This window comes from Dendrobates tinctorius, unplaced genomic scaffold, assembly GCF_039654945.1.
Source record: "Dendrobates tinctorius isolate UK_male_01 unplaced genomic scaffold, ASM3965494v1 ptg000240l, whole genome shotgun sequence".
Taxonomy (NCBI): Eukaryota; Metazoa; Chordata; class Amphibia; order Anura; family Dendrobatidae; genus Dendrobates; species Dendrobates tinctorius.
Window position 1 is genome coordinate 1,071,852 of NW_027361907.1, and position 25,993 is coordinate 1,097,844.

The following is a 25,993-nucleotide window of genomic DNA, read 5'->3' on the forward strand; positions in this document are numbered from 1 at the left end:
TTCTCTTCACCTAGCAAAGGATCATCACATCGGGGCTTGCAGCAGCCGCCAATGCTAAGTGCAGTGGTTGTGTCTCACACAACCATAATAGGTGAGTGAATTTGATTATCCCTCATGAATATTCCTTTTATCTCGGATAAGACCCTATACGCGCTCTCTATTCCTTCTAGGTACATTGGTTATCTTTTTGTATGACTTTCCTGCTTTATACAGTTCAACTACTTTTTCACATAGATCCTTTGACAATTCTTTTGCTTTCCCCATGATTCACAATCTAGAGGCGTCAGTGGCTGGATGAAAGATGCAAAGGTCTGTCTGGATTCCAGAAATTCACTTAGCTTTTATGCGCACACACTGATTACAAGCAAACAGGTCACAGGTGAGGATGTTACCTTTAGTAACCATTCAAACCCATTTGTGCCAACTTCTGTGCATGTTGCCAGACCAAAGTCACCAGGGTATGTGAACTTTTGATCATGGTCGTTTGGATGATTTGGATTGTCATTATGATTTAAAAAGAGAAAACACAGTAGTTTGACAATAAATGGCTTCACCCAACCACTAACCATGAGTGGAAAAAGTTTGGGGTTATCATTCATATTCTCTGAAAAAAGCTCAAGAAAGCAATTCTGCCGGGGTATGTAAACTTTTGAGCACAACTGCATACTTTATTCTTCTGATACTTCAGTATAAGTATACTTAGTTCTTCTGGTGCTTCAGTATAAGCATAGTTAGTTATTCTTAATTCTGATACTTCAGTATAAGTATACTAAGTTCTTTTGATACTGCAATATAAGTATACTTCGTTCTTCTGATGATTCATTAGAAGTATACTTAGTTTTTCTGATGCTTCAGTATAAGCATTCTTAGTTCTTCTGATGCTTCAGTATATGTATACTAAGTTCTTCTGATACTGCAGTATAGGTATACTCAGTTCTTTTGATACTTCTGTGTATTATTCTGATACTCCATTAATGGTATACTCATTTCTTCTAATTCTTAAGTATACTTAGTTCTTCTGATAGTACAGTATAAGTATGCATAGTTCTTCTGATTCTTCAGTATAAGTATACCCAGTTCTTGTGACACTTATTAGAGCTGGATTATGGCCATCCTTTTCTTTACCAGTCATATGTTCTTTCTCCCCTGTGCAGGTGTTGACCTTGGCTCCCTACAACAGATAAGAACCCAGAGAGCAGCTGTGATGTTATCTGATGTAAAGCAGCTGCTAGCAGCCGGTGGAAGTGTTAATGAGAAAAATGACGATGGAGTTACGCTTGTGAGTGTTTCTATATGTAATTGGTATAAATGAAGAATTCATTCTGGAGCTTAATAATCATCAAATGGGTTCTCCCAGGCATGGTAATACATAATAAGGCAAATGCCTGAAATAATTCAGCTTCCACTCATTATTTTGCTGTAAGGTTGTCACTAGAAGAAGAAATGACCTGTGTGATTTCACTGAGCTGTGAGATGCAATGTAATATTTTCTCTTCTACATGTAGATGTGTTCCTACCTACAGAGCTGCTTGTCAGTGGAGAGCTGGGGCAGCTGTTATTGGTATTTTAACTAACTACCATGTGGAGGATAAGCATCTGTTCTTTCTGCACAAACAGACTGTGGATGAAATAGAGACGAAAGAAATGTGCTATATTTAACATGCAATATTGCCATTCCTCTCACATTTGCTGTCTGCAATGGTCATACATTTTATTTGCTTATGATCATACGCAACATTACATTCTTCATATAATATTGGTGGCCTGCAAATTTTACCCTGACTGTTGTGCATTGTCAGCTAAATAGGACCCTTACTACCATGTTGGAACATGTTTGTCATTTCTGCTGGGTCCCGGAGGAATCATAGCAATTAATAGTGAGTAGTGTTGAGCATTCCGATACCGCAAGTATCGGGTATCGGCCGATACTTGCTGTATCGGAATTCCGATACAGACTTCCGATATTTTTTCAATATCGGAAGTCGGCATCGGAATCGGAAGTTCAAAGTTGATTGACAGCCTGACGTCATCATGATGCGCGGTGTGTGCGCATCATGATGCGCCGTCATTTCGGGCCTTCCGGGGGTCTCTGCCGGCCTGCCGGGGGGCTGTGTGGACTGCCCGGGGTCTGTACCGGCCTGCCGGGGGGCTGTGCCGGCCTGCCGGGGGGCTGTGTGGACTGCCCGGGGTCTGTACCGGCCTGCCGGGGGGCTGTGCCGGCCTGCCGGTGGTCTGTGCACCCTGTGGGGGTCTGTACCGGCCTGCCGGGGGGCTGTGCTGATGTCCGGGGGTCTGTGCAAGCATCGTCCGATGGGACTATAAGTCCCATCTGGCGATGCCTGCTACCATGACAGTGATTGACACATTAGCCAATGATGGGACAGTAGTAGTCCCATCATCCGGCTAATGTGTTAAATGTTAAAAAAAAAAAAAATACTACATACATACTACATACATACTACATGCATGCTACATACATACTACATGCTACATACATACTACATATATACTACATGCATGCTACATACATACTGCATGCTACATACATACTACATACATACCACATATATACTACATACATACTACATGCATGCTACATACATACTACATGCATGCTACATACATAACATATATACTACATGCATGCTACATACATACTACATGCTACATACATACTACATACATGCTACATACATACTACATACATACTACATATATACTACATGCTACATACATACTACATACATACTACATGCTACATACATACTACATATATACTACATACATACTACATACATACTACATGCATGCTACATACATACTACATGCATGCTACATACATACTACATGCATGCTACATACATACTACATACATACTACATATATACTACATGCATGCTACATACATACTGCATGCTACATACATACTACATACATACCACATATATACTACATACATACTACATGCATACTACATACATACTACATGCATGCTACATACATAACACATATACTACATGCATGCTACATACATACTACATGCTACATACATACCACATACATACTACATACATACTACATACATACTACATGCATGCTACATACATACTACATGCTACATACATACTACATATATACTACATGCATGCTACATACATACTACATGCTACATACATACTACATACATATTACATGCATGCTACATACATACTACATACATACTACATACATACTACATGCATGCTACATACATACTACATGCTACATACATACTACATATATACTACATGCATGCTACATACATACTACATGCTACATATATACTACATGCTACATACATACTACATGCATGCTACATACATACTACATACATACTACATGCATGCTACATACATACTACATGCTACATACATACCACATACATACTACATATATACTACATGCATGCTACATACATACTGCATGCTACATACATACCACATATATACTACATACATACTACATACAATACATTCATACAATACATACATAGACATACAGTACATATAACATAGAGTAACATACTTACCAATACTTGTCACATTGTTCCCCGAAGCCATTGTCTTTTAAAGGAATAAATATTAACATAACAAACCACAAAAATACTCACCCACGATCCGAAGCAGTCCACGAGTGTGTCCCACGACGATCTTGGGTAGAGAACTGCAGCATCAGCTGATGCCGCCGTTCTCTACGGGCTGCAGGAATCCAATGACGGAAGGTAGGTATCCTTCCGCACTGTATTCCTCCGCCACTTAAAAAAAAAAAAGTCCCTAGTCTCACTTTATGCCTGCGGCGCTTCCTGCTGTGACGACGAGCGACGCGTTCAGGACGTTCTCGCGCGATCAGCGATAACCAGCGGGGGAGCGGTCGAAGGTAAGTATCAGACATAGCGATATCGCTATAATGTCACAAAAACCAGTGACGTTATAGCGATATTTCTAGCGATATCGCTAGTGTGACAGGCCCTTAATAAACGGTACAAAATTTCACCTCATTTGCTACTTTTTGAGATCATGCATAGTTTTGATGTAAATGTGGCTGTTAGGGACTTAGGTAAGGAATGTGCTCAAGGTACGAGGTTCCAAGGGTGGACTAGTAGAATATTTATACTTGATTATAATCAACAAAAATGATCCAAAAAATATTAATGTGCCTCAAACAATACTATTAAACCCATCTGTTCCATAGAAGTGAATATTGAACAGAAAAAAGCACAATATGTAATTAATTCTAAAAATAATTTTATTACTCAACATAGAAAGATTTTAATACATGACAAAAAGAAAAAAGTTGACAAGCTAAGATAACCTCCGTGGTGGGACTACAAAAGCTAAAGGCTACTTTGAACACATCAATGTAACAATTCAAAAAACAATAAGTACTGGCCCTTTAAATGCTTGTTGGTAAGGGTTAATTATTCATCCACCTCCATCAAATTGCACTAAGCCCGACTAATGCCATAGCTCAATAAATAGGCAAGAAAAATAGGAGCCAAGGAAATCTCATCACCAAAAGCTAGGAGCAAGTAACCATGATAATAAATACAATCAAAGAGCTTACATGTGTGGAGCCTTATGCCACGCCCCTCACCTGTTCAGTATTCACTTCTATGGAACAGATAGGTTTAATATTTATACTTGACCTGGGTACTTAAATAAAAGGATAAGTCAGTAAAATGAAACTTTGCCCAAAGGGAAAAAGATTATGGCTATTAGAGATGACCAGATCAATTTGCGAAGTATCAAGTTCGAGTTGCATTTAAGAAATTTGCGGTTTCACACAAATTGGAACATTTTGAATTTTGACTCTTGGTTCGCAAAAAAAACTTGCCCAGCATCATTTCCCACACTGCTGAAACATCAGAGTGCTGTATAATGTATATAATCATTATACATTACTGCACAGGCTTTTCCATAATGTCCTGCAACCATGACGTCTAGTGCTTTATCATACCTTGTACACAGTGGGTCAGTACCTGGACCATCGCACATAAATATTCCTAGTAGTGTACAGTTTGTACAGTAGTCATTTTCATCTTCAGAGTTACTGGGTAAGTCTTTTTCTTCTGTGGAGTGTAAGCTCTTATGGGCAGCGGGGTCCTCTCTCTTCTGTAGAGTGTAAGCTCTTATGGTCAGCGGGGTCCTCTCGCTTCTTTAGAGTGTAAGCTCTTATGGTCAGTGTGATCCTCTCTCTCACCTGTAAAGTGTAAGCCCTTTTGGTCAGCGGGAGTCTCTCTCTCGCTTTCTGACTCTGTCTCGCTCAATGCCCTCTCCCCATGTGTATTTTATGAGCAATTACAAACTTTCCAGTATTGGAATTCATGCAAATTAATAGCCGCAACTCAAATTTTGGGGTAAAATTTGTCAGTCGTCGAATACAAATTTCAAATGGTCCATCTCTAATGGCTATGACTCTATTGGTAGTGTTATACATGGAATGTCCAATTAAGTTAGAACTATATCTTTTAGAGATGAGATTGCCACTAGTATAGCAATTCCATAGGCAGTGCATTATTTGCTTTTTTCATGATGAGTTTATAATTTTTGCAACATATTTTATCCACAGCTTCACATCTCCTCAGCCTGCGGCTTTAAGGAAGTGACTAGTCAGTTACTAGAGCACAATGCAGACCCAGATGTGATAGATAACCTGTACTGGACTCCACTTCATTTAGCTGCAAAATATGGACAGGTAATATGAAAAAGAATCCTAACTGGAATTTTACCATACATTTATATGACGAATTCTAAAATGTTGTGTTTTTTATCCTATTTGTTGCCGTAAACAGGGAAAACAAAGTTGAAAACTATATCAATCCAAAGGCCCTGTAGTAACAGTTTAAATACCTTCTCTCTTGAAAACCACATATTTAAGTCCATGTAGTAGTATCCAGACAGTATATTATTGTCTCCATTGTTTTATATATTTCCACCAAGTACATTCATGTAATAAACAGTCTCTCTCCTCTCATAACACAAAGCAGTCCACAGTATATTGTCACTTTATGAAAAAGAGTATAACATTTTGAACATACCTCTCATTTGGTGATTTCTAGCAACCATCCCTATGTCATAGATGTCATAATTCGGAGACAGAAGAATGACCGACATAAGGCCTATAACCCAAAAATACATACCCATCATGTATGCCCTACATATTAGTAACCACCCTTGTATTTGTTTTGCTGTGTCTGGGCATTTAAATGTAATTAAATTGCCCAATAAAATAAAAAATGGAGAATAGATAATAGTTAATGGTGTGAGCATAACATAAAGTTAGTTTTTTGTTCTGTAGAAAATACATTCCTTCATTTGTTATATTGCTTAGAAAAAAAAGTGTTAAAGTTTAAGGGTCCGGCTCATCATTTGCATTTTTTGCAGTCACTTTTTTTGTCTTATAGAGTTTATTGACATATTTTTGTCAAGTTCTTCAAAACTATGCATGTTTCATATATTTTGCACAAAATGAAAAATGCTCTCATTTTTTCTTAAAAGAACCCATTCTCAGGCTATGTGCACACGTATGCAGAAAATTTCTGCATGAAAAGAGGACTCCTTAGACGCACGTTTTTTCCCATGCGTTTTCTGTGTGGTTTTTGCGCAAAAAATGTGCGTTTTTTATGCGTTTTTTTTCCACGCGTCCCCAGACACATAGAAAATAGCAAGAAATGCAGAATTTTCAGCGAAATTAATAAGCATGCTGCGTTTTTTTCCGCGATGCGTTTTTTTTTGCAGAAAAAAAAGGCATCAATATGCACAGAAAGTGCAGAATTCATTAAAATGAATGGGAAGCTTCTTTTAAGTGTTTTAAGCATTTTATTTGGTAAAAATGTGAAAAATACGCGAAAAAACCGCAACATGTGAACACAGCCTCAATCTCAATGTTTAAAAACACTTATGCTCACGTCCCATGCTCGCTCTGTTCCAGAGACACTGGCACTCGGCTCACGTGTGGTTGTTATGATAAGGCAGCCCTGAATCCAATCAGCACTGGCGTCACTGTCTCTGCCTTCGGACATATTATTAATCAAGAGGAAGTGAGCTGCCAGACACACCTCTCACTTTCTCTTGATTACGTATACGTCCGAAGGGAGAGACAGTGACGCCAGTGATGATCGAGTGCAGGGCTCACCTCTCATAACTGCACATGAACCTCAGAAACGTTAGTGCCAACACCGCTGGAACGGTGTCGGCACGGGAGGTGAGTATAAGCATTTAGATCGAGAATGGGCTTGCCCTAGTGGTGAACAACCCCTTTAACCAATTTTGCATTTTTTACAGCAAAAAAGTTATATGCTCTGCTTAAATGTAGCAACATGTGTGTAAAAAATTTAATAGTACATAAAACCACTCAAGTGGGGCAAAGGGGTACATTTGTGCAAAAAAATTGAGACTTTGTGACTTTCTAAAAAGTCGCAATTGATGAATCAGTCAAAAACCCAAATCGAGCCCACATTGACAAAATGCACAAATTAAACAAAAAAAAATAGAGCACAAAAGAAAAACTAGTGAAAAACACCAAAATTCAAACATAAAAAGGCACAAATACAATAATGAATCAGGTCCAAAGTGTTTGATTGGATTTTCAAAGACACTGAATTATGCCATTTTATGTATTTTTTCAGACAAATATTGTGAAAATCCTGCTAGTTCATCAAGCAAATCCAAACATTCTCAACTGTAATGGAGATAAGCCTTCAGGTTAGTGCTATTGAAGATCACTTCCACTTTTTTTTTAAATATTATGACATCTACTAATAAATGCAGCTTTTTTATTATTTTTTTCTTTACAACTTTTCTAGAAATTCAGAATCTTCTATCTTCACCTCATTTACTTATTCTGATTTTTTGGATAATATAATAAATATTTTAATCTTTTTTCTTGTTTGGATATTCAAATTATTCTTGCTTTTTTATGATACATAGGATATAATTTTTATATTTTCATAGTCTCTTTTTTTTATTTTTTTGTTAATATCTGCGGGAAAAAAAAGGAAATATGTGCCCGCATTTCACATTTTTCAAAAAAGACTGGCCACACTGACCAGCATTTCTGTTCATATAATGCTTGTTGATGGAGGAATATGTTACCAGACCTGTCAATCAGACTCTGCCTTTCTATTGAAAGAGGATGTTGGCCACATGTTCCTCCACAAGTAGCCATTGTATGGAAAGAAGTGCTGAACAGTTTGTGACAATAGAAAGTGACCCACCTCTTCAATATCCACAAAGGAACACTGAATAAGGGTACCGTTACACTTAGCGATGCACCAGCGATCCCGACAACTATATGGATCGCTGGTGCATCGCTAAGTGGTCGCTAGTGATCTGCCACACAGGCAGATCTCACCAGCGACATAGCAGGGGTTGGGGGTCGTTACTTATCTTTCAGACGCGGCGATCCTGACGTCCTCCCGCCCGCGTCCACGCGTCGCTCGTCGGTGCCACAGGAAGTCCAGCAGGAAGCGCCAGACGAGAAATGGTCCAGGACCTTCTCGCGTGATCAGCGATAACCAGCGGGGGAGCAGTCGGAGGTAAGTATCAGACATAGCGATATCGCTAGCAATATCGCTATAACGTCACAAAAACCAGTGACGTTACAGCAATATTGCTAGCGATATCGCTATGTGTAAGGGGGGCTTTAGACAAACTCAAGGAAAGGTGCACCACCTAAGATATTTATCCACATATAATGTCACATATCAATGCACTCATTGAAAACAATGAAGGACAAATCGGAAGATTAGAATACGAAACAAAGAAACAAGCCGAAATAATGTCCAATAGTTAGAAATTGTTTTTTGGTTGAGTATAAAAAGGGCAGGAAACCAATGCCATGAAAAGGGCACAACCAGGGGACAAAAAACATAATTAAAATAAATATTAGGCCATATGTCAGAATAGATACAAGTGAGTACAGTACATTAGTAGTAAAGTGCCAATGCATATGATATAATATCGGTGCATCAATGGAGATTGCAATATATGAGCAGAATCACAAGGTGCAATAGTGTTAGCAAATATGCAAAATGCATACCAAATAATAACAGAGCCTCAATAGAGATTGTAATATATAAACAGGATCACAATGGATCAATTGCGGTAATGTGAGCTAGGAATATATATCATAGATGCAAATGATTGGGCTAAAGTGAAAGGCTTAGTGCTATACCTCTTGTATCAACGGAGTACCCCGGGATGCGCCCTCCCCGACGCACGTTTCGGCGTTGCCTTCGTCAGTAGTAAAGTGCATTGGTACTTTACTACTCTTTGATCTATTTATTATTTGTTGAGCATAATTTTGCATATTTTTATGTATATATATTTTTTTATGCACTGGCACTTTATGTGCACCTCATGTGCTGTACTCAATTGTATCTCTTCTGACATTTGGACTAATATTTATTTTAATTATATTTTTGTCCCCTGGTTGTGCCCTTTTCATGGCATTGGTTTCCTGCCCCTTTTTATACTCACCTAAATAAAATTTCTAATTATTGGACATTATGTCAGTTTGTTTCGTTGTTTTGTAAAGGAATGCTGAAATACATTTTTAAACGTGTTCTCCCTTTTTGTAACAATTATTTTTATATGGTGGACATATTTTTTTTCCATATGGGAAGGGCTAATAATAGGTATTTGGATTGACAGTAGCTTTTTATTTATACTTTTCCAGCTTTCTATTTGTTCATATTTCATTTATTTCACAATCTGTGCCCCTATAAGGTCATAATAGTTCTTTCAGGAGCGTTTGAACTTTTGAATACTTTTTCTTTAACTTGATTTCCCCTGGAAGTGGGGCTGGTATATTAACCCCAGTTACAGGAGAATTGTAGCTTCATGGCTATATAGCAAAGCTGATTGGGTCTCCTAGGAACCAGCAGCTCCTGCTCCATCCCTAGATCCAGTGGTCACTTTACCGCTGAGTCTGGAGGAGGAAGTGCTATTAGGGCTTCCTTTTTCGTCTACAAACAGAGCTTGAGAGGTTGGTAATAATACATTCCTGCCTTCTCTATGAGGAGTTCGGCTGTGTCTGACAATTGGCACCCCATGGCAGCTGCAGGATGTTGTGCAGCTGCACTACTATACTTTGACGTTTTAGAAGGTCACTGCAGAGTACAAAGTGGACCACCTAGATATTTATTGTATATGGACAATTCAGAGGTAGATAAAGGCTTTGTTACATTTGCTTTAAACCTATTAAAACAATCACAGTGTTAGGGAGTGGACTTAAACACATGCTGCAACGTACCTGAGAAACTGCTGTCAAAATGATAATTGTGTATAAACAAACATAGATTGCATATGTAAATGAGACCACAAGTGCCTCATGGTTGGTCCAAAGTGAGGTCCATATTCTGGCTTGCGTCACCTAACTCAGCCCTATGTCTCCCCGTTTATTCTTGATTGATTGCTTTAGCATAGGATATTTCAGAGCTGAGCAGTCAGTAATCAGCATTGGATAAACACTGGGGTGGTTTTTCTTCTCGGGGCTACATGTGGGGCACTTGCGCACTTATTTGAGTACATGACAAAAATTTGTTATCGCAGTTATTATTACTCTTTGGACAAGAGTCGTTCCCAGCTCTGTGATTGGTTTGATAAGAGAACTTTTCACTTTTACTAAAGAAAATATGTTACTGCTATGTCTCATTATATTTTATGATTTGTACTCAGGATTAGTGGCGGTGTATTCTCAAGTTTGTAAGTTCTTCCCTATCCATGGAATAAGGGATAACTTCCCAATTGCAGTGGGTATGACCTCTGGGAATGTCATCAATCCCAAACACCTCTAGAGTGCCCTATATGAATGGAGCAGTGGTTGATAATGGCCCTGTTTTTCCATTAGCTTTTATGGGCATGCTGAAGACCCGACTAGTGAGCTCGACTATCAGTCCCATTAAGAATGAATGGAGCAGCAATATGCATAATCGACCACCACTCCATTTATAACCACCCCTTGTTGCTAGGGAAGGATTTCAAAACGTGAGAACACCTTCTTAAAGGGAATCTGTCACCTCATTTTCGCGCTGTATGTAAATTAGTTGGGTCCAGGCCGATGGGCGGTCTTTTTGCTCCTTCCCTCCACCCCTCCTTGGCCACTGTACACAATATTTCAGGTAATTTCTGTAGTTCTTATCCATATTTCGCACATGTGTGTTGTAATCTCCACTCGTGCGTGCGCAGTATGCTTTGCCCAACTGCAGGGAAAGCCGAAAAGCATTAATGCGCATGCACCGGTGAACTATGTCCCGGAACACAGAAATGGCAGCAAAATACTTCTGGGACATAGTACTTACGGCGCACGCGAACTACTTTTCTGCGCATTTGCGAAATATGGACGAGAACTGTGGAAATTACCTGAAATATTGTGTGGCGCCCCCAGGAGTATGGTCGCCACAGTGACATTACCTTCCTTCTAGGGAGTGTGATGTCATGCTTGGAAGCAATAAAGGGTCTCTCTGGCAGTTAACCATAGCACGCAACACAGTTCCAATCCAGGTCAGCAGAGGGAGCTCTGAACCAAAACGGGGGGAAGAGCTACTCTCTGGGGGCCAGGAAGGGGAAATTAGGAGTTCGTTTGAGGAGGGCAACATGTGTGGACGTGAGGAGAAGAGCTGGGAGATAGAGCAGAGAGTTCAGGCTCATTCCCAGCTATAGCGCATGATCTGGAGCCCGATCTCCAAGGTTGTATGGATACTGATGTTCCTGCAACAGAAATCGGAGGAATAGGAAGCTGTATAAGCTCTATTCCCACATAAGACTCGGAGGCACAACAGCGAAGTGTGATCCAGAAGAGAAAGGCTACAGCTGTCTGCCATACAAGGGAGTTCTAAAGAGGATAAGCAAGTGGAACTTCAGTGTAACACTGTACTGCAAGTACCTAAAACTAAGCGCTAGGAAGGAGACTACACAACCCATCGGCCTAGAGAGATTCCTAAGTTGCTTACAGGCTAACCAGCTCCTGTGACATCTGTAATCTGGACTCTGGACTGCATTTGCCAAGCAAAGTAAAGGTAAAGAAACTGCACCCTATTGTGTCCTTGCCTTCTTCCTGCAACCTCTCCAGCACTGCTACATCTCTGTGCCAAACACTACACCCTCTTCCTCAACACCTTCCCTCTTCATCTACTCTGCCCTGGGACTACAGCCCTGCCTGTGGAGGGCTACAACATCATTGCTGCACCACACCATCTGTCCCAGAGGATCTGTCTGCAGCGTCGGCTTAACACCTTCATTGCCGAACACCATAGGTGGCATCAAGAATCATTCACTCATAAACTTTATTCTATCACTCTTAACCCCTTTTACATGGGCACCCAGGGCTACGGACAGGGTCACCGCTGCTGTGACATTCCCCTCTGAGAGACTGGCCCAGTACCGAGTACCCCACAGCCCTGGGAGGGCTACCCAATTACGTACAGCGGCCAAGGAGGGGTGGAGGGAAGGAGCAAAAAGACCGCCCATCGGACCGGACCCAACTACTTTACATAAAGCGTGAAAATGAGGTGACAGTTTCCCTTAAGAAGAGAATATAAAAGTTGCCACTTGAGATTTAGTTGCAGCCTTTATCTAAGAATTTATTTGCTTGTGGTAATAGTAATGAAGAGAAAGTTGCACCACTACCCTAGCACAAAAGCCAAAGCATTAATTACATGTGAAAGCAAACAACATTTTCATGCATCTTTGCTGCTATTTGCTTCTGCATAACTCTATAGAATAAGCAGCGCAAGCAGTTTTGCTTCGATGATACACATGTGCCTATAACTGCATGTATGTTTAATATCTCTTCACAGACATAGCTGCAACTGAATTCATACAGGACATGCTGCTTAAAGCTGAAGATCTGTCAGAAGAGAGAAATAAAAATCCCTCCTTTTTCCCAGTGTTCCAGGATGATCAGTATGAAGAGATCTTACATGATCTTCCTCTGGCTGCCAATAAGCTGTAAGTTGTGGTAGTGACAAAGACTATAGTAAATGTGGCATGCTAGTGATATATTTAAAGGGAATCTGTCACAAGGTTTTTGCCACCTAATCTGAAAGCACCATAACATAGGAGGAGAGACCCTGATTATAGTGATGGGTCACTTGCTTGGCTGTGTTTTGGTGTTTCAATGCAATCAGTGTGTCAGGAACACCGCACTGAACTTGCTGACTGAGCCAGTGCACGTGTCCTGAGTAAAGCGAACTCTGCTCAAAGATACCTGTGGAGCGGGCAGCAGCCGAGTAGATGCGTACTTCAGAGCCGCAGGACCTGAAGCACGTGACTGCTAGGGGCGTGGCCTAAACTCCAGGGAGCTAGGAGCAGCAAGAGAACTCCTAGCAGGGTAACTGCGAGACAAAGTTACCAAGGGGCATAGACAGGGAGGATATTCAGGACGTAGCCAATGAGTCATACACAGAGATAGCTGCAAGGTACAAAAGGGGCGAGCAGAGAGTAGTCAGGTCACAGGCAATGAGTCATACACAGAGATCATAATGCAGTACAGAATCAACAGGCAAACTCACAACGGGAAACAGAACAGGGTCAGAACCATAGAAACAAGCTATAACAACAAACAGGCACTGGCACACAGGGGTCAGCACACTCGGCCAAAGGCAAAAGTATAACTGACAGGGATTGGAGCTTCCCAGGGGTTTAAGAAGCTCTCCCAGAACCAGAAAGAGGCCACCATCATTAACCCCATGTGTGCAGGTCAAAACTTGCACTGAGCTCCAGACATTAACCCCTGATGTGCAGCTCAAAAACCTGCACTGGGATCATGACACAGTGTTTTATCAAGAGATTATCACTACAAGACAACTAGCCTTGTGCGGTCCTAGTCCAACCACACCCCCATCATTGATTAGCAGTTCTCTGTCAGTATTCCATGTACACTGAAGATTGTGTTGTGGATGGGGTTATGCACAGCTCAACAACTGAGCTCTGCTAGAACTGCAGCATAGAAAGCTGTGACAATATCATAACTGCTGCACCTAGTAAAGTAAGGGATACATAGCTGTATTCAGGGTTACTGTGCCCCATTCAGATGTTGGATTACATGGCAAAACCAGCTATCAGATTTAATTTCAGCCAAGGTTTTGTGGTGTAATTGAACAAATTAACTGCATATGGGAATACTTTTCCAAATGCAGTGATTCTACTATGACATGAATGTGTAATGGCTAGTGGTATCTGAAAATAGGGTTAAAAATAAGCCTGTGAAAAACTATTCCTTAGTAACAGTGATCGAACTGGTAAATAATAAGTAAAACATTCAATAATGATTTGTAAAAGTTTTAGAAAGTAAAGAAAAATACTGCTCCAACTAATGATGCAGTAATTCTGCTATGATGTGATGTTGTGGCGCTGCCAGTGGCATATGTTTTACTGATTGGTGTGATTCTCAGTGGTCACACCTTCACCCATGAATAGGTCATCACTTATCCTATGTAAAAGTGATATAACTTCTTTTCAACTGACAAAAGCGTAATTCTTTATTTGGTTTACATAGATTTAAAGGCAGAATCTGCCCCATCTAACCACGTCTTTTCCCTTGTTATCACAATAAGAATAAGACATATCTGAAAAACAGCCATGAAAAATAGCGTAAATGTTTTGGAATGTTATTCACTGTTCACAGATCAGTGAAAATCTGTACACTATTGTAAAACTTGCAGTGTATTCAAAACAACACAAAACGATTTCTGAACCATGATGAAAGTGCTATTGCACAATGGGAAAGTTACACTGCCGAAAAGGGTTCACAAATATTTGCAAATCATTCTTTTATGTTTTATTTTAGGCATGACCCTTTATAAGAACATACCAAGTTCAAGGCTGTTACCTGTGCAAGATGCATTATAGAGTTATTCTCAAATTGTGTCTTGAGCAGCACACAGCTCTCCAGCCTCCTTGCTGCTGGTAGCAGGAACCCCTCTTTGAGTGACTGCTGAACTTATGATAATGTGATAAATTAGTTTGCTCTGAAGTCTACACTATATTTGCCATTCTAAAAGTGCAGGGCTCACATGAGCATTGATTAGAAAAACTTCCCTGGAAAATGCCGCTGTGGCTTGTGATTTTGAATGAATAATGATCGCAGCTCAGTCAGGAGCTGAAAGGGAGGGAGAGTTGAGTAACTAACTGCTGTATAGAAATCAAGGGGCTACAGAAAACCGACTGTATGAAGTACTGTATAGGTGTGGAAAAAATGTTGCAATGTAAAGCCCCTGTCACACATAACGATGTCCCAGTGATCCCACCAACGATCCGACATGGATGGGATCGCTGGGACATCGTTAGACAGACCCAGCAATCAGGACCAGCGACGTTGGACGCTGGTTTCTGATGTAAACGTCGGGTATCCAGGAGCTGCGGCTCCTGGATACCCGCTGTTTACCTTGGAAACCGGTGTAAAGAGTAAAGAATTCTTTGTTGTTCTTTACTCTGAAGATTATTTTTAATGATATTGGATGTTTGTTTATGGTGATTGTCCTACTACAGAATACATTTGGAGCCAATCCGATGCTTCCATTATGCTATTGCATGATAGGTAAGTATGTGCCTGTATTTCTTAGTATTGAGGACATCATTTAGCCTGACCAAATCTCCAACTACATTTACTGAAGTGCAGTCTAAAAGTTGCATCCATAATGCTTCACTGTTGCCTGGAGACATTCATTATTATACCCCTCCTCATTCCATTGAAGGATACACAGCTTTCTTTTACTGGAAAACATTTCAAATTTTGACTCACCAGTCCATAACAGCTGTTGTTATATTTCTGCAACCCAGTTCCTATGTTTTCTTGCCCAGTTGAGCTATTTAGCCTTGTTTCCATGTCCAAAGTATGACTTTTTAGCCACATTTCTTCCATGGAGACCATGTCTGGCAGACTTCAGTAGATGCATATAGTTTGGTCCCACTAGTTGCTGACAGTTCTGTGCAAATGGCAATACTAGACACCTTATGATTCCAATGGAGAGTAAGAATGATGTGTTTTTCAACTGCTGTAGCAAGTTTCCTTGGTCGACCACTAAGTTTACAACAGTTAATATTCACTATTTCTTTGTGCTTCTTCAAAAGAGCTTGAACAGCGCATCTTGAAATTCCAGTCAGAATTGAAATCTTTGCTTGGGAGAAACCTTGCTGATACAATATACATACCTCGTGAATTGTTGTTGTGCCCAGTCTTGCTATGGTGTATGACCTTTGACATAAAATTGTCTTCCACAATGTCACCTGTGTAGCAAAGTTTGGCAGTTCTTCACAAAAGTTTTAACCTATATATGATATGATGACGATAATGATTATCAAGTGTTTGGTATAATTTGCTACTCATGCACCTGAATATAATCTTACAAAATTCTTGACTTTGTACATGTTTACTTAGAAGAATAAAAGAGATGCTTTCATGATGTTTTGAAGGCTATAACTGATCTGCTCTCTCCTGGTTCTCTTCCTATCTTTCCCACCGCTCCTTCAGTGTTTTGTTCTCTGGCTCCACGTCATCTCCTCTTCTTCTCTCTGTCGGGGTACCTCAGGGCTCAGTTCTTGGCCCCCTTCTCTACTCTCTCTACACGGCCCCAATTTGACAGACTATCAGCAGATTTGGCTTTCAGTACCATCTTTATGCTGATGACACACAACTATATGCATCATTCCTCGACCTTACCCCCGCTGTACTACAGAACGCCAGTGACTGTCTGTCCGTAGTCTCCAACATCATGTCCGCTCTCTATCTGAAACGCAACCTCTCCAAAACCGAGCTTCTTCTGCTCCCGCCATCTACTAACCTTCCTAAATCTGACATTTCCCTCTCCATGGGTGGCACTATAATAACACCCCGGCAGCAGGCGCACTGTCTGGGTGTTATGTTTGACACCAATCTATCCTTCACATCCCATATACAATCTCTTGCCCGCTCTTGCCGCTTACACCTAAAGAGCATCTCTAGAATCTGCGTTTTTCTCACCATGGAAACAACAAAAACCCTCACTGTAGCATTGATCCACTCCTGCCTGGATTACTGCAACACTCTATTAATTGGCCTCCCCGTTACTTGACTATCCCCTCTCCAGTCCATACTTAATGCAGCAGCCAGGGTCATCTATCTGGCTAATCGGTACTCGGACGCATCTGCTCTTCGCCAGTCCTTACATTGGCTGCCCATTCATTATAGGATCCAATTCAAAGTACTTGTTCTCACCCACAAAGCTCTCCACAGTGCAGCACCCCCCTACATCTCCTCGCTCATTTCTGTCTAGCAGCCTAACCGACTGCTGCTCTCTGCAAACGATTTTCAACTAACCTCTGCACTAATCCGTACCTCCCACTCCCGACTCCAAGACTGTAATACTATTGTAGGAACTCGAGGATTCTGATAGCGTGGGGCAATGATCAGACAGAAGCGGGTTACTTTAGTGTAAATTGTGTATTTTTATAACAGCAGTGACACCCAAAAACAATATGCTGATAACCTGAAATGAGACAAGTCCTAAAGCTATATAGCCATTCACTAAAGTTCCTAAGACAGTCCTCATAAACATGTGATCCAAAGGTGAGTGTAACACTCAGGTGATGTGGCGCAGTTCACACAGTAGTGATGCAGAGAGAGTCCAATCCAGGTATGTAGCAAGCACAGGGAAGTCCAGAACAAGTCTATAGGTAAGTCCCAGACGAGCAAAAGCACAGGACAGTCCAAAAGCTGATTTACAAGTTGATCCCACGAGCGGCGTGAACGCAGGTGAGTCCAGGAACAGGTTCACATTAAAGCATACGGTTGGTGACAGTTCCGACTGCTCTCACTGGGGAGAGTGAAGGGTTAAGAATAACACATAGTTCAGGAACACAGTTCTTACCAGATAACCCTTGGTTCACTTTAAGTTCCAAAGATGAGTGCAGCTTTCCCTACAGAGAACAGGGAATGTCCAGAGCCACCGCAGAAGCACACTAAGAAGCAAACAGCACAGCTGAAGGAAGCAGAATACTCCAGCAAGGAAAGCAGCACCTGAGCCGGGTTTTATACACATGAACAGGAAGTAGGGCACACAAGAACAGCAACCTCCATCTTGACAAAGGGCAAATTCATTCACAAGGTGATTTAGAAAACCCGGAATACTGACAAAGACTTTACCTGCGCTGCGCCAATCCTCTGGAATGCTCTACCCCAAGAAATTAGGACTATCCACAATTTGCATAGTTTTAGGCGCTCCCTCAAAACACATTTGTTCAGAGCGGCCTGTCACGTTCACTAATCAAAATCATTATATGTGTAAGAGTGCATGAGTAGCCCATTCACTATCTCCATCCATCCCTCACGCCCTCAAGATGGCTGGACCATCATTCTAAATACACACCTGTACTTTGTATCTCCCCCACCTCATTGTAGATTGTAAGCTCTCACGAGCAGGGTCATCTTATTTTGCTTTAATTATTGTATTGTTAACGTTGTTGCTTATGACTTGTGTTTTGAAACTGTTAAACTGTAAAGCGCTGCGGAATATGTTGGCGCTATATAAAGATTATTATTATTATCACACCAAATATTGATTTAATTTAGATTTTTTTTTATTCATTTTGCATTAGCTGATAAAAAAAACTCTTAACACTTCTACGATCACTGGGTTTTGGCCGTTGCAGCTGAAAAGAGGAAATCGGAAAAACCACGCGCCGATAGGCGCGCAAATTTTGGCTCATCTTTCATCGTTTTTAAGAAATCTCAAGATGGAAGAGGCCAGGAGCCATTTGGTGAGCTGCATTTCTTGCTACATGTTCACAGACTTACCAGTGGAAAAGCCAAATTTCACATGCCACAAATGCAAGCTTGTGTCCCTGTTGGAGGAAAAGTTGCAAAATCTCGAAGAGAGGTTGGCTACGTTGAAGATCATTAAGGAAGGTGAAGAGTTCTTGGACAGAGCAGAATTATCTCTTCATGTTACAGAAAGAGAAGAAATTCGAAGTGCACCTGAAGAAACAGAGGAATGAAGACATGTGACCCAGAGAAGCAGGAGGATCAGGAGGCAGTCAGCACCCATACTGCTCAGAAACCAGTACCAGGCTCTCACGCAGGAAAATGATGAAGAAATACATCAGGATAAGACTTTGCCAACAAACAGCAACCTTGTACGCCTTCAGAGTCCTCCTGGATGGAGAAAGAAAAATGTTGTGAAGAAGAAACGGAGAGTGGTGGTCATGGGGGATTCCCTGTTGAGAGGAACAGAGGCCGCTATCTGCAGACCGGATATAACTTCAAGAGAAATGTGCTGTCTTCCAGGTGCAAAAATTAAAGATGTGTCTGACAGGATATCAGGACTCTTCAGACCTACAGATGACTACCCATTCCTGCTACTACATGTGGGGACAAATGACACCGCAAGAAACGACCTGGAAACCATCTGCAGAGACTTTGAAGACTTAGGCAAGAAAGTGAAAGAACTGGGAGCGCAGGTGGTCTTCTCTTCCATCCTCCCAGTGGATGGCCATGGAACAAGGAGGTGGAATAAGATTCTGCAGGTGAACAACTGGCTACGTCGATGGTGCCGTCAGCAACGATTTGGATTTCTGGATCACGGAGTGAACTACTTATACGATGGACTACTTGCTAGAGATGGGGTGCACCTTACGAAGACTGGAAAGCATGTATTTGGAAGTCGCCTTGCTACACTTGTAAGGAGAGCTTTAAACTAGAACAACATGGGAAGGGAAGCAAAAGACCAGAAAAAGCCATACACCTGACAAATGCTATTGAGAACTCTGCTAATAGAAGTGGAAAGGAAGAACAAAGACGAAAGAATCTAATTAATAAAAATATTGGAGAAAGAGAAACCAATCACAAACTAAAATGTTTCTATACTAATGCACAAAGCATGGGCAACAAACAAGGAGAATTGGAACTACTAACACAGGAAAAGAAATATGATGTCATTGGAATCACTGAAACTTGGTGGGACGATACACATGATTGGAATACAAGACTAGAAGGATACAACTTATTTGCAAGAAACAGACTTGATAAACGAGGAGGAGGTGTTGCATTGTATGTTAGAAACGCGTATATCTGCACAGAGATTGAAGCTTCAGAGACTGGGAGTTCTGTGGAAACTGTTTGGGTAAGAATACAAGGACAGAACAATGGAAAGGACACCATTGTAGGCATTTACTACAGGCCACCTGTGCAAGCTGAAGATATGGATGAACTCTTTATGCATCAAATGGCCAAGTTCTCCAAAAAATATGACATAGTTGTCATGGGAGATTTCAACTATCCAGACATTTGTTGGGAATCTCTCTCAGGCAAAACTAACAGGTCAAGGAAATTCTTATCCTCTCTTGCTGACAACTTTATCTTCCAAAAGGTAGGGGAGAAAACAAGGGGAACTGCTACCTTGGATCTAATCCTTATAAAAAGGGAGGAAATGGTTGAGGAGGTAAAAGTGGCTGGAACCCTAGGAGGTAGTGACCATGCTATTTTAGAATTTTGGATAACTAGAGGCGGAAGACCTGTGAAGACTCAGACGTCAAGGTTAGATTTCAGAAAGGCAGATTTTAAGGGATTCAGAAAGATAATTGGAGGGATCCAATGGCTGGATATCCTTAAAGACAAAAATGTCCAGGAAGGATGGGAAATCTTGAAAAATGAAATTCTCAAAGCACAGTTGTTAACAATTCCGAAAAGAGGGAAGAATAGGAAGCATTTAAGGAAACCAGGATGGGTGAACACAGAACTTAAGCACATGCTAAAAAGGAAGAAAAAAATGTTTATAAAATGGAAAGAGGGAGGCATATCTAAAGAAGAATATAATGCTGTCTGCAGAATCTGCAGGGCACAAATCAGATTAGCTAAAGCTGAAAATGAATTGAGGCTTGCAAGAGATGTCAAAAGCAATAATAAAGGATTTTGGGGATATGTCAAAAGTAAAAGAAAAGTCAAAGATGCTATAGGATTTTTACAGGATGAAAATGATGAAATGGTAAGACAGGATGTTGAGAAGGCTGAACTTTTAAATTCCTATTTTGCATCTGTTTTCTCTCAGAAAGGAAATGTAACATCAACTGTTCTTCACTGTCCTATTAAGGGAATAGAAGAATCCAGGATATCTATAAACAGAAAGATAGTGAGGAAACACTTAGCTAACCTAAATGAATTCAAGTCTCCAGGTCCAGATGAATTACACCCCAGAGTACTGAAGGAGATAGCAGAAGAAATTTCTGAACCACTCTCCATAATCTTTGAAAATTCTTGGAGAACAGGAGAAGTGCCAGAAGACTGGAGAAGAGCAAATGTTGTTCCTATCTTCAAAAAGGGGAAGAAGGTGGACCCAGGCAACTATAGGCCGGTGAGTCTGACTTCTATACCAGGAAAGATCTTTGAACAAATTATTAAACAACATGTAAGTCAATACCTGGATAAGAATGAAGTGATCAAACAGAGTCAGCATGGGTTTGTAACTAATAAGTCATGTCAGACTAACTTAATTTCCTTCTATGACGGTATAACTGATTGGGTGGATCAAGGAAATGCTGTAGATATAGTATATCTTGACTTCAGCAAAGCATTTGACAAAGTCTCTCATACAATCCTTATTGAAAAAATGACTAAGTATGGAATGGACAAGGCAACTGTTAGGTGGATTCATAGCTGGCTTAGTGATCGGACCCAAAGAGTGGTCGTAAATGGCTGCACATCCAGTTGGAAGAATGTCTCAAGTGGGGTACCACAGGGCTCTGTCCTGGGCCCTGTATTGTTCAACATCTTTATCAACGATTTAGATGAAGGAATTGAGGGTAAACTGATTAAATTTGCTGATGACACAAAGCTAGGAGGGATAGCTAATACTAGAGAAGAGAGAGAGAGGATTCAAAAAGATTTAAATAAACTGGAGAAGTGGGCAGTAACTAACAGAATGGTTTTTAACAGGGAGAAATGCAAAGTACTACATCTGGGCAATAAAAATGAAAAAAGCATATATAGAATGGGAGGAATAGGGCTAAGTGACAGCACATGTGAAAAAGACTTGGGTATACTAATAGATCACAGACTGAATATGAGTCAACAGTGTGATGCAGCAGCAAAAAAGGCAAATGCAGTTCTAGGATGTATTAACAGAAGCATACAGTCTAGATCACGTGAAGTCATTATTTCCCTCTACTCCTCTTTGGTCAGACCTCATCTGGAATATTGTGTCCAGTTTTGGGCACCACATTTTAAAAAAGACATCAACAAACTGGAGCAAGTTCAGAAAAGAGCGACCAGAATGGTGACCGGTCTGCAAACCCTGTCTTATGAGGAAAGGTTGCAGGATTTGGGAATGTTTAGTTTGCAAAAGAGAAGACTGAGAGGAGACTTAATTGCTGTCTACAAATATCTAAAGGGCTGTCACATTGTAGAAGGATCAACTTTATTCTCATTTGCACAAGGAAAGACTAGAAGCAATGGGATGAAACTGAATGGGAGGAGACACAGATTAGATATTAGAAAAAACTTTTTGACAGTTAGAGTGATCAATGAGTGGAACAGGCTGCCACGAGAAGTGGTGAGTTCTCCTTCAATGGAAGTCTTCAAACAGAGGCTGGACAGACATCTGACTGGGATGATTTAGCGAATCCTGCTTTGAGCAGGGGGTTGGACCAGATGGCCCAGGAGGTCCCTTCCAACTCTACGATTCTATGATTCTATGATTCTATTTTTTAAAGCATTCTTGCTTTGTTGCATTTTTTCCACATCTGCCTAAAACTTTTGCACAGTATGTTTTGTAAATATAAATAGTGTCTATACAGCAAAATGTAGTTGCATTTTTCCATTATTATAGTTGTGACAGGGGACATTAAAGCAGGCAAAGTAATACAAGAATGGCATATAAAAACCCTTTTAAAGATGCTAATGGATGTCAATTCTGGAAAAGACTTTTGTTCTGTCCAGCCATATAATTGCTGTCTAGAAGGTCTAGTCATTTTTTATGTCTTCGATTATTACAGACATTGTATTTTTGTGTGTATTAATCCTTCATATATTTCATACTGTAAGGTAATAGCACCACCTGCTGGCCGTTCAATACATAGATTCTAGTTTAATTTGCAATGTATTGTGGGATTGTTCCTGTTACATCATAGTCTTGTTTATGACACTGTGAGGGGAACAGCAGCCATTATTCTTCCATGTGTCTTAGGAGAAACTACACCATTCATGTTTTTCATGCTTCTTAAACAGCCTGTTCTAAGCATAGTTGGTAAGCACTATCTAGGTATAATTCTGTGTTTATAACGTTTGTTGTACTAAATAGGTAATCATCAGCTGTGTATTACCTCATGGTACCTATGTATTACCTCATGGAACCCATGTATTACCTCATTGTACCTATGTATTACCTCATTGTACCTATGTATTGCCTCATGGAACCTATGTATTACCTCATGGTACCTGTGTATTACCTCATGTTACTGTGTATTGCAGACTATCTGTATTTTATGCTCTGTGCAGTTATATATTCTGAAATGCTCCTGTTATTGCATCCTATAGTTTCACCCTTTCCTGTCACATCTGCAATCAATAAAAGAAGGTTACAATTTTACAGCCTCTTTTTCTTCAAGAAGACAGGGGGTTTAGCTACATGTCTCATTGCAGACCCTGCTAACGTGTATGAGGACAGTATAACTTTACTGTAATTATTGTATTTTTGCCTCTATATAAAAGCAAAGCAATGCCATAAAACTGTGAGGACCTCCTGTTCTGACACTTAACATTAAGAGGAAAGTGCAATTTTCTTGTGTCATAATAATGACTAACTTGTCCAAACTCTGATGTGCCCTTATATGACAAGAGTGGCCTCTTTTCTAAAGATGACTAGTATCCCAGCTGCCGTCCTTAGCAAAGGCCATGTCATTTACATGCGTTGGGTCTAGACTTTGATAGCCAATGTTGAACAATATCCAGAATCTTGATTTCTGGCACATTGCATTAAATAGTTAAATGGAAAATGCAAAATTCTTCAACAAGCCTAAGCTTGAGACACTGCAGGAGCCGAGATGCTGCTGAATATCACACCTCATTGACTACAGAAGCTGGGCACGCTAATGCCTGTGTGGCAGAGCCCTGTGTTAGATTTCGCTTCTAGATTTAGGTTTATTTGAGAACATCTATGTGCTACATTCATGACAGCGTACATGTGTGAGGATTGTTCAAATAGTGTCTGACACTGACAAATGAGGATGACGCTTATCAAAGGCAAACAACTCATTTTCCTTTAACATTAGAGATCTCTAATTTATATGTTGTATTTGAGCAGATTGTGAGCTGTACGAAAGCTGCAATTGTCACCTGCAGTCTATAGTATTAATCTGCAATACGTGGTGGGTGCATTTCTGTGCAAGCATAATAACCTTATTACACCGCCGTATTAATCGGATGAATGCCATCTAATTTTTTATCGGATAGCGCTCAGACCAATGTTATTCATAGCTAGTGCCACAGAATCTGTCTGCAAAAAGAATCGCAGCATGTAGCGATTCCAATCCAAAATCGGATGGGTGGGAGAAAGAAAATTGGATGCCATACGGAGCTGCAGTGTAGCGTCAGATATTTATGGATACATTACAATCCTATAGCATAGGAAACTGTAAATGGTCCTGTAAATGATTAATAGCTGCTGAGTAAAAAATACAGATTACACATGGACAGTAAATGGATGACAAGCGATAAAAACATCGTACCACTTTTCTGGATAAAAATCGGATTTGATACTGTTGTGTGACCTTAACCCCTTTCTGCCATATGTCGTACTATCCCATCCATGTGCCCTGGGACTTAATTCCCATGGACGGGATAGTACGTCATAGCGATCAGCGGTGCTCACGTGGTGAGCTCCGCTGATCGCGGCCCAGGTGTCAGCTGATTATCACAGCTGACACCCGGAACTATGTGTCAGGGGCGGTCACGGACCGCCCCCGACACGTTAACCCCTGGCACACTGCGATCAAACACGATCGCAGTGTACCGGTGGTTTAGGGAAGCATCGGCAGGAAGGGGACTCCTTCCATGCTTCCTTGAGATCTCGCAGCAGCGCGATGTGCAGCGCTGCTGCGGGGGCCTGCATGTCTCTGGATCAAAAATGGCGGCAGGGACCTTCGGGGGCCTGCAGGGAGCCGGCTTCCTCATGCCTGCAAAGCGCAGGCACGAGGAAGCCTTCTGCACTGCCTGAGACAGATCGCTCATCTGTCACAACGATCTGTGATGTGACAGATCAGCGATCTGTCACATGACAGTGATGTCCCCCCTGGGACAATATAATAAAGTAAAAAAAAAAAAAAGTGTAAAAATAATTTATAAAAAATCGCTAAATAAATATAAAAAAAAAATTTCCCCAATAAATTCATTTTTTGGAAATACAAAGAAAAAAACAATAAAAGTACACATATTTGGTATCGCCGTGTCCGTAACGACCCACCCTATAAAACTGTCCCATTAGTTAACCCCCTTAGAGAATCCCTTAAAAAATAAAAATAAAAAACAAACCAAAAAATAATGCTTTATTATCATACCACCGAACAAAAAGTGCAATAACGCGCAATCAAAAAGACAGATATAAATAACCATGGTACCGCTGAAAACGTCATCTTGTCCTGCAAAATACGAGCCGCCATACAGCATAATCAGCCAAAAATAAAAAATTATTTTTTATATAAAATTGTTTTAATTGCATGAAAGTGCCAAAACATAAAAAAAGACATAAATGAGGTATCGCTGTAATCGTACTGACCCGAAAAATAAAACCGCCTTATCAATTTTACCACACGCGGAACGGTGTAAACGCACCCCCAAAAGAAATTCTTGAAATGCTGGTTTTTGTTCATTCTGCATCCCAAAAATCGGAATAGAAAGTGATCAAAAAAGTCACTTGCCCGAAAATGGTACTAACAAAAACATCAACTCGTCCGGAAAAAAATAAGACCTCATATGACTCGGTGGGTCA

At 40.6% G+C, this 25,993-nt stretch overlaps 1 protein-coding gene across 5 annotated transcripts in view; it reads left to right on the forward strand.

Moving 5' to 3' along the window:
• Positions 1-25,993, forward strand: part of MYO16 (myosin XVI) — a 783,767-nt gene that overhangs the window by 325,036 nt on the left and 432,738 nt on the right. For all 5 annotated transcript variants that reach the window (XR_012222718.1, XM_073556817.1, XM_073556818.1 and 2 more), the window contains exons 6-9: positions 1,155-1,279; positions 5,608-5,733; positions 7,667-7,742; positions 12,839-12,989. Coding sequence is in view for 4 of the 5 variants with exons in the window: in XM_073556817.1 (XP_073412918.1) it covers positions 1,155-1,279; positions 5,608-5,733; positions 7,667-7,742; positions 12,839-12,989 (478 nt within the window). In the remaining variant the exon portion in view is untranslated. The remainder of the gene's footprint in view (positions 1-1,154; positions 1,280-5,607; positions 5,734-7,666; positions 7,743-12,838; positions 12,990-25,993) is intronic.